Source organism: Haliaeetus leucocephalus, unplaced genomic scaffold (genome assembly GCF_000737465.1).
Source record: "Haliaeetus leucocephalus isolate CR32 unplaced genomic scaffold, Haliaeetus_leucocephalus-4.0 Scaffold517, whole genome shotgun sequence".
In the NCBI taxonomy this organism is placed as follows: domain Eukaryota; kingdom Metazoa; phylum Chordata; class Aves; order Accipitriformes; family Accipitridae; genus Haliaeetus; species Haliaeetus leucocephalus.
Genome location: NW_010972953.1, coordinates 8,043,915 through 8,053,363, shown reverse-complemented (window position 1 = coordinate 8,053,363; position 9,449 = coordinate 8,043,915). Strand labels below are relative to the sequence as shown.

The 9,449-nt window shown below is 49.8% G+C and overlaps 2 protein-coding genes across 2 annotated transcripts in view; one reads left to right on the top strand and one right to left on the bottom strand.

The window, feature by feature from the left end:
* The window catches only part of RPA2 (replication protein A2, 32kDa), a 6,300-nt gene extending 222 nt beyond the window's left edge, over positions 1-6,078 (top strand). The window contains exons 2-9 of the mRNA XM_010576264.1: positions 52-164; positions 282-383; positions 482-595; positions 1,580-1,654; positions 2,316-2,429; positions 2,761-2,871; positions 3,047-3,141; positions 3,801-6,078. Of these exons, the coding sequence (XP_010574566.1) occupies positions 52-164; positions 282-383; positions 482-595; positions 1,580-1,654; positions 2,316-2,429; positions 2,761-2,871; positions 3,047-3,141; positions 3,801-3,885 (809 nt within the window). The 3' untranslated portion in view covers positions 3,886-6,078. The remainder of the gene's footprint in view (positions 1-51; positions 165-281; positions 384-481; positions 596-1,579; positions 1,655-2,315; positions 2,430-2,760; positions 2,872-3,046; positions 3,142-3,800) is intronic.
* Positions 6,079-6,783: 705 nt separating this feature from the next.
* The window catches only part of THEMIS2 (thymocyte selection associated family member 2), a 9,145-nt gene continuing 6,479 nt past the window's right edge, over positions 6,784-9,449 (bottom strand). Inside the window, exons 5-6 of the mRNA XM_010576380.1 lie at positions 8,757-9,408; positions 6,784-8,074 (exon numbers count right to left, since the gene is read on the bottom strand). Of these exons, the coding sequence (XP_010574682.1) occupies positions 7,980-8,074; positions 8,757-9,408 (747 nt within the window). The 3' untranslated portion in view covers positions 6,784-7,979. The remainder of the gene's footprint in view (positions 8,075-8,756; positions 9,409-9,449) is intronic.

Sequence of the window (9,449 nt, the reverse complement as noted above, 5' to 3'; positions counted from 1 at the left end):
GCGCGCTTCCCCGCCGCCGCCGCCTCACGGGTTCTCCCTCTCCCCCCTCAGGGACCTTCGACAGCGGGTACGGCACGGTGGGCAGCTCGGGGCCTGTGGGCGGCTACACGCAGTCCCCGGGCGGCTTCGGCTCCCCCGCCGGCACTCAGGCGGAGAGGAAGCAGGTAGGGCGGGAGCGGGGCCTCGGGCGGCCCCGGGGCGCTGGGCCGCAGCGGCCGGAGGAGCGGGGAGAGGGGCAGCCGCTGCCCGGCAGCCACTGACGGCCCCGCCGTTCCTTGCAGAGAATCCGCTCCCAGAACATCGTGCCCTGCACCGTGTCGCAGTTGCTGGCCGCCGAGCAGGTCGACGAGACCTTCCGGATCCGCGACGTGGAGATCTCGCAGGTGGGCGGCGGGGGAAAGCGGCGAGCGGGGGGGCTGCAGGTCAAACGGACTCGTTTCCCGGGGCCTTCCCGGATAAACTCTTCCCTCTTCCAACGCAGGTCACCATTATGGGGATCATACGGCACGCTGAGAAAGCACCGACGAACATTCTCTACAAAGTGGATGACATGACAGCAGCCCCGATGGACGTCAGGCAGTGGGTTGATACTGATGTAAGCATCAGATTCGTTATGGACACGCTTCTTTAAAAGCTTTTCAGAGCAGTGAAGAGAGAAAAGTTACAGAATAGTAGAATATGTCAAGTTGCAAGGGACCCATAAGGATCATCAAATCCAACTCCCTGCTTCTCGCGGGACTTTTTTATCAAAAAGATGTGGCTTTTCTGAAAAGCATTTTAGGGATAACAACTCTCAGAAATCCAAGGGAGATGCTGCTGTAGCAGAGATCACTGGTGCTGTACGTGACTCATCTCCTGTTTTGTAATTCATGTACAATTCTACGTTGAATCACTTTGTATAATTTTTTAGAGTTTAGCTGCTGAAGCTCAAACGTTACTTCATAGCTGAACTGGGCCATGCATGCTCTACTTCTGTGTAGAAAGTCAAGGAGAGAAAGTGAACAGAGATATTTTATGTGGCTCTGTGATTGAGATGAAGACATGTACCAATGAATGTTGTCTGGTTTTCTGATGCATGACTCCTGAAGTGCTGATAACTTCCACTAAACTCTTGCTGGTATAACAGGCCTTTAAAGCTAGCCCATGTTACTGTGACATATATTTGAAGGCTAACAGCTGAGTTCAGCTGAAGAACTTCGGGAGAGTAATTAGGCAGACATTCAGTTGGCTTAACTGCAAGTTTATCGTAACTATGCCAAGTTGTGTAGTTGAACACCTGCTTTTTTACTATTTGAGGGTTCTTTCCTCTTGTGAAAATCTGGGAAGTGGACAGAGACAGCAGAGCAGACAACTGGCTTTGACTGCTGTCAAGTCTAGAGTGTGTTCAAATGAGCAAATATTTTTTTCTCTATTTTTCATTTATGGTTATGTTTACCTAACTGCTCTTACTGGACATAGGAATGCATGCGGTTTGTGTTTGCTTGAGATAAGCCTCCTTTCCTAAGTCATTTATTGTGATAATTGAGAAATGGAAACATGAATCAGCAAAACCTTCCTTTCTCTTTTTTCTCTCTGTTAGGAGGCAGGTGGCGAGAATGTTGTGGTACCTCCAGGAACTTACGTAAAAGTAGCTGGTCATCTTCGGTCTTTCCAGGTAAGATCATGTTACCCATATCTGACTCCAAGTCATGAGGCTGGAGCAGTGGCATGAAGGATTGGTGATCTGGCACAGTGTTAGGGGGCTCCCTTTAGAATATCCACTTGATCATGGTCTTTGCTCATCCTTTCCTGTGGACAAATCCTTGAATGTTTTTGCCAGGGCTGTATTTAATAACACTTTAATTGTTTCTAAATGCAAAGGACAGAGGACCCATTTAAAATGCCACTCTTCATCAATTTGTTGTTTTCAGCGGAACAGAGCACTGGCCACCAGGTTCTTGGGTGCACTGTAGAGCTTAGACTAGGTTCTGGTTAATGGGGATGCTTCTTGTAACATATTATGTGATGTGGTTGCCTCATAACTAAATATTGTAACTAAATATATGAGTAAGTATTTAAACAATAGTGCATGCGTTAAAGCAAAGTGCAATTAATTACCAGCGGGTTAGAAAGAGAAGTTACCTTGTCTGCATTGTCTTGCAAAATCACATATGAAAATGTAAGTCAGAAAATTTTGGACTAGTTACATGCAGACAAGCTCCCTACCCACCACTGTCCCTGTTCCTGGAGAGAATAGTTGCATTGGCTGTTAAGCATGTTCTGGTTGCTGTGATGTTAATTTTTTTTTCTTTGCTTTTTTTTTTCTTCTCTGAAAGAATAAGAAAAGCTTGGTGGCATTTAAGATAATGCCTCTGGAAAATATGAATGAGTTCACCACACACATACTAGAGATTGTCAATGCACATATGATCCTCAGAAAAAATCTTATGGTATGTACTTGAAGATCCCGATTCCGTCTTGGCCCTTACTGGGTTACTGGTTATCTCCCAGAGAGAGGGAGATAAGATAACTCTTGGTTCGCTGGGGAAATTGTATACCAGTTGTGGGGCTGGAAAGCTTGAAGCTGTTGCAGTGCTACAGTGAAGGTGTAACAGGAGTCCTGGCTTCCTTGGAGACAGATTTGTGTTGCAGTCCATTTCCAGCAGTTTCTTTTGGAAATCTATTTTTAATTACTGTCTCTCTGAAATAACACCAAGTCTTTAATGTTGTGGGTTCATGGCAGCCTGTATAACCACAGCAGTTTTACTCTCATAATTTCAGTCAGCATCAAGAGTGCCTCAGTCATTCTCCTCCGCTGGGATAGGTGATGTGGGGGGCTATGGAGGAGGTGGAAGCCTACCAGTGAATGGACTCACAGCGCATCAGAGTCAGGTACGTGCAAGCAGCTTCTCCAGGAACACCGCAGTCACAAGAGGGGCTGCTGTGGCATGATGTAGGACAAAGAAATGCAAGCTCGGTTACTCTTTGAAGTTGAATAGTTCTTCCTCAACCTTGTCACTGATAGAGAAGCTCAGCTGTGTGCTAATGGTGGTTCTTGCTTTTCCAGGTGCTGAACTTGATTAAAAACTGCCCTGTCCCAGAAGGTATGAGTCTTCAGGAGTTGAAACTTCAGCTCCACAATATGAGCATGTCAACAATCAAGTAAGTGTGTAGAAACAAAGGATGTTCCGGAAATCCAGGCAGTCCTTCCTGGAGTCTGATAAAAGGAGGCAGAGAGGAAAATAGTGGGCAAACCCAGATCCTTACTTGTGAAAGAGCACTAGTAATTTCAGATGTTCAGTAGCAAACTAATAGCTACCTGGGAGTCCTGCAGTGCCTCAGCAGTATTTTCTCCTGTTCAGGGACTACCTTGCTCTCTGCACACCAATCAAAACTTGGGAATAGACCGTTTCTGTTCTCTTCTTTGCTGTCTCTTAGAATTTCTCCTCCCTGAGACTTAGAAAAATAGTGAAGCCTAAAGACAGTAATGAACGTCCATTATATTTCTGTGTTCTGTCCCCTTTGAAGCAGAGTTGTAGGTACTGCTTTTACCTGGGAAGTACTGAGAGTGGTGGCCTTCCCCTCTGTGGCAGTCAAAGTCTAAGAGATGCTGGGGGAGCATATTGCCCTAGCTTTGGAGAAGCTTTCTGAACCTACTGACTGGTGCAGCAGCATTTAAACTGCTCATAGGATAGAGCCAACCAGAGCTTCCCTTGGCAGATGCCACAAGGGAACAGTAGGGATGGGGTCTGTAGGTGGGAAATCGCTGAAAGGTGTTGATATGAACTAGTTAACAATTGCTTTTTTTTTTTTCTTCAAAGGCAAGCCGTTGAATTCCTTAGCAGTGAGGGACACATCTATTCCACTGTGGATGATGATCACTATAAGTCGACCGATGCTGAGTGAAGTTACTTCCAGCTGGATTTAGTTCTAAGCAAATGCTTGTCCATGTATCAAGTTATCCTGCGGAGCTTTGTGACGTGGAAGGTGATCTTTACTTTTTCTAGCCTCTGAAAGTCCCAGTTACTGTGTGAGTGCCTCCTTGTAATTCAAGGACAAGCAGAACGTATACGATTCTGTTAACTGGACTCGATTATATGCTGTGACCATGGGACTGAGAGGATAAAGAGACGTGGGAAAACTGAACTCCTCAAAGCTTCAGAGCCTTCAGTTTGTTTTTGTCTCCTTAGAGGATGCCTGTGTTAGAAAGAGGTTCTTCTTTCTAATCTTGTCCTGGGCAGATTGTCTTTTGTTTCTAGAGCTGTATCTCCTAACTCAGTTTTCATTCCATTTCATTCACTAAGTGGGTAGCCAAGAGTAATATTCCACTAATGTACAGTAATCATGAATAGATTTTTAATTGGTTTAGTTTATACTATGAGGTGATCTTGTTACTACAACTTTTGAGTGTTTCCAATAAAATTTTCACTTGGGTAGTCTTGCATGCGTGTGTGGCTCTAGAGGCTTTTCTTCCCTAAAAAAGAAAAGCATTTGTGTTGACAAAACTTAGCCATGTGGGTAAAAACACAGCTCATGCTTTCAGATTTTCTTTAACCATACTTATTTTTTCCTTAGCTTTTGAAGTAAATTGCTTTAAAAGGTCAAACTGAGGCAAATGTGTGGAAACTAAGAAATTAAATAATGGTACTACTGAAGAAAGCTACACATTGTATCAGTGTTCCAAATATAGCCAGGATCATTTCTACCACCAGAAGTACTTCAGCTGAAGCTCTAATTAATTACGTCACATGGAACAAGTTTTTCTTCTTTAAACTATTTTTAAAGCATAACAGAGAAAAACGCTAAGTTATGAAACAGCAGGGCTGATATTGGTGATGTATTGGGGTGGAGATAACAGGTTTTCATTTCCTGTTTCTCTGCACAATCCTGCCTTGTTCAGGAAGGCAGTGTGCTGAGGGCAGCTGCTTCAGCATATTTCTGTCCTCTTAGTCATGATATGCTTCCTGTTCTATAAAATGCAAAGCTGAAAACTACCTTCTGCAAATTGTTTTGCATTTGTTAATGGGAGCACTTCAGGAGTTCATAAATATTCAGGAGCATTTTTCACCGTGACGGCGTGTAGCTGTTCTCACAGGAGGAACTTTTGTGGTGAATGCGTTGCTGAAAAGCAGGACGCTGGGATCTTTCAAGCTGAACGCTGAGAGACTGAAATCTGCTTGCTGCCCACCAGATGGGAGCCTGGTTTGCTGTGCCGCGCTGACCTGTCCTTTGATTGCTGCTTGCCAAGTTCCCAGGGGCACACGGCTTGCTGGAAAAACAGCACATGCAGCCAGGGCTGATGCCGGTGGGTTCATGGGCTGGTCAACTCCAGCTGCCATGGGAGCTGCAGGTTGTGGGGCTTTTGTTACCTGGGACTGGTGAAGTGACCTGGCTTTGAAAAAGCAGTTCTTCCCTGTATGCACATCTATGGGGCTGGCTGCTGGACACAAGGTGTCTACTTCTGGCATTCATGCTGGGGCAAACCCCACTGTCCTGCTCAGGTTCAGAGAGTGGCACAGCTGTAGCCCACAGTGCACTTCTGGGGCTAAAATGTGCTATAGATAGATGTATAACAGGTCAGCTTCCAGGCTTTGGAATCCAGCAGATCTAGAAGCCAAAACCACTGTCATTTCCCTTTTGCAGGAATTATGCAGGTTAGGAAGAAAATCCCTGATTTTTGGAAGTCAAGGTGAATGGAATTGCTTGCAGTAAAGAGAGTAGTTGTGTGACTGGGCAAAACACTTGTGATGCGACTGGAGAGGAAAAAATCATCAGCTGGGGAGGGAGTTGAAGTCTTTGCCTGGTCTCTGCTTGCTGTTTGATATTCAAAGCATCCAGGAGCATCTGCTGTTGTCCAGGTAGAGGGACAATTTGGAATAGTTCTTAGGGGACAGAAGCATTGGCTGCTTCACAGAAAGTCTGCATTTAAAACTGTCTGTGAACTAACGGTGAAATCCAAACTCGGAATGCTTTTGGCTCAAATAAAGGAGACAAAAACACTTGGGCATTTTCAGTTCTGGTTTCTTCTATGCTCTGCTCCCCTCCTCCTCCCTGGAGCCCATCTTCTCCCCAGCCATAGTCCAGCAGTTAGTTTTTTCCCTAGGAGAAGGAAAAACTGGACTCCGGTGTGACTTAAACACCTGTTGGCCCCTGCCACTGGGGTGGGTCTCTTGGCTGAAGCCATGAAGACAGGTGGAGAGAGTTGGGGTTGTTTAGCCTGGAGAATAGAAGGCTCCAGGGAGACACTATTGCGGCCTTTAAATACTTAAAGGGGGCCTCTGTGGAAGATGGAGATATGTTTTACCAGGGCCTATAATGACAGCACAAGGGACGACGGTTTTAAACTGAAAGAGGGTAGGTTTAGATTAGACATAAGGAGCATGTTTTTTACAATGAGGGTCGTGAGGCACTGGAACAGGTTGCTCAGAGGGGTTGTAGATGCCCCATCCCTCCAAGTGTTCATGGTCAGGTTGGACGGGGCTTTGAGGAACCTGGTCTAGTGGCAGGAGTTGGACCAGATGATCTTTAAAGGTCCCTTCCAACCCAAACCATCCTGTGATTCTCTGATCCTATGCTTCGGGTGCCATTAATGAGTGGCTAGTGCCTGTTTGCAGATGAGAGCTGGGTTCTCCCTCCTTGGGTAAGTATTCATTGAAAGGACCTCAACAGCAATAGTCAGTGTCTCTCCCACAATGTTGATTTGAGGACAGCATGCTGATATGGAGTGTAAATCCCAGGGCAGAACCAAAGCCAGAGAAGGAAAGCAGCCCAAACCCAAGGTAGGACTCGAGCCAAGTTCGAATGAATGAGACCCTCTCTGCAGCTTTGGGACTCTGCCCTAGGCACTGAGTGAGGAATAACATGAACTGAAAAACTGAACCCAAAGCTACTCTTCACTGGGAGAGGGGGGGGAAAAAAAACGGGTTTGATCTTAAATGAAATTTAAAATTTATTTTCCAGCTCTGATTTGAAAGAGGAGTGCAGTGTGTGATGCAGGATTGAAATGCCTGCTCGCTTTCGGTGTAAAGCTCTCCCCTTGTCAGCTCTCTTCCCTTAACGCACATCAGGACTATGAAGTCTTTGCCTCTGCCGCTTTCCTGGGGCTTTGCCAAACTTCCAGGAAAAGAAGAGATGAACTTTGGTCCTTATTTGGTTTTCAGGTCATTTTTTTGCATCCAATGCCATGAGTGCAGCAGGGGCCTTTGTAGGTGTCAAGAATCTGCAAGACTGCAATGAGCATGCTCGCAAGCAGGAGGGGACAGTGAAGGTCTAGGACAGACATTGCTTCCAGATGCAAGTGGATGAGCAAAAATGGATGAGCAAACCAGCAAAACCTAAAGCCACAACGTTTTTACAATGTTTCTACAACCTTGGTAAGAAATTAGGCTAGAGTGAGATGCATGTTTGGCCGTACTTGAGAAAAATGCAGCTTCTGCCTCATGAAAGCGCGTTTCTGACATGCAGTTGTAACAACATGTCACTCCATGGTTTGAGCCCCAGCTGGGGCATAGCTTGCACTCTGTGAAGTATGTTGTCATGTCTCCTCCTAACCCCATCCCACACCATGTGCCAACAGTGTCTGGACATGCTTGGCCTCAAAGCATCTCCATCTGGAAGCATCCATAATCCCAGCCCAGACACCATGGCAACACAGTGGAGCTCAGTGAGCTCTGTGTCCCGGGGCCTGGGCTGGCATCTCTGTGGCATCTTGGTGGCCACCCAGCTGTATGCTGGTCTGGTGCTGTCAGAGAGTCCCACAGGTGACAGCTGAGGATGCAGCCCACAACACAACTCGGGGGTTTATTCTGTGCCCGGGGCTGCCCTGATGGCATACACGCTGCTTGCCTTTAAGGAAAGCGGGAACCTTTCTGCAGGATCGAGGCAGTTAGTTGGAGGTTGCGCTGTGGATCCCTAGGGCTGTATTTAGCCTCTGCAAGCAACCAATGTCATGTAAGGTCTCAGAGTATTTGGAGGCTGGGTGTCTTCCAGGAACTAAAGGACTAGAAAGGAAAAATTGCCTTCATTTTGCAAATTGTCTTTTGAATGTTGTCATCAACAGTTTCGTAATCATGTTCCGTGCTGTTGCTGTCCGTGCCTGGAAGGGAAGAGAGCACAGCCTGCAGACACACACTGCCACGGACCATGGCAGAAACCCCGTGCCCTGACCTGCTCTCCTCACCTCCCTGCTCTGAGCTGCGCCTGGATGGGGCGGGGCCCCAGTGGTGGCAGCTGCTTTGCCCCCACAGACACCAGCCTCTGGGGCCACGGGTCCCCTGCGATCTGGGGGGGGGTGGGGATGGGAAGGCGTTCCATGGCAGATGGAGGCCAAGGTCTTGTCAGTGGCGCTCACTGTACCATCGCCCTCAAGGTCAAGCCTTGCTTCTCCTGGTGTGTGGGACAAGGGGTTTGGGCGGCCTCCTCATGGATTCCCCCCTCCATGTGTGGGACAAGGAGATGGGGCAGACCGGACCCCAACCTGTGGGATGCAGGGGTGTGGCGATTGCCTGTGGGTCCCCCCCCCCTGCATCTGTGACAAGGGGATGGGGAGGTGCAGCCCCCATGGGGGCCCAGCTGGCTGGGGTGTGGACTTCCCCAGCTGAGCATCCCTGCCCCGCATCCCTGTGAGGACAGCCCCGGGGAGGGGGTGCCCAGCAGCACCCCCAGTTATGCTCAACCCGCTGACACTGCCGGGGGGCCCCATCCTCCCGCCTGGGCAGCCTGTCTCTGGGCTGAGCCCTGTGGAGGGGTCGGGGCCTGGGAGGCGCCGGGGGCCTCACCTGCATCCCTGGGAGGTCCCCGCCGGCCATGCTGGCGGGGGGTGCTCAGTCGGGGCGACGCAGGGAGCGGCGGCAGTGGAGGAGCTGGGCGGATGCTCACTGGCAGGGGGCCAGGGGCCGAAGGGCCGGGGGCCGACGGGCGCCTTCCCCCAGGGCCCGTCCCTGCCTGCGTTGGCTTGGGGGGCCGTGGGGGTGGCGGGGCCGTGCTGCCGGGCAGCTGGGCCAGCAGCTGGTAGTAGAAGGCCTCAGTCAGCTCCTCCACCCGGGACCAGCGGGTGCAGGGGACCGGGGGGCGGATGGGCCCCTCGCTCAGCAGGAGGGAGAAGTCCAGCCAGCGCGGTGGGATCTCAAAGCCCTCCTCTGGCTCCTGACAGAAGCTGCCCACCAGGAAGGGCTGGTTCAGGCGGGCCTCCAGCCGCAGGGCGGGCAGGGCGCCCAGGGCATCCCGCTCCAGCCCCGGGTCGGAGGCCACCACCCGGACCTCGCAGGGCAGCACCTGCCGCTCCAGCAGCTCTGCCAGCCCATACTTCTTGCTGTCACACATCTCCTCCACGAAGCCACCCCCCAGGTCCAGCGGCAGCAGCAGCTCCCTGCCTTCCTCTTCCTCCTCGCCGTGGCGGTGGCAGAGCAGCCGGGTGCTGGGGCCATTCCCCTGCAGCCTCGGGGGCTCCAGCCGGTCGCCCACGCCGAGCG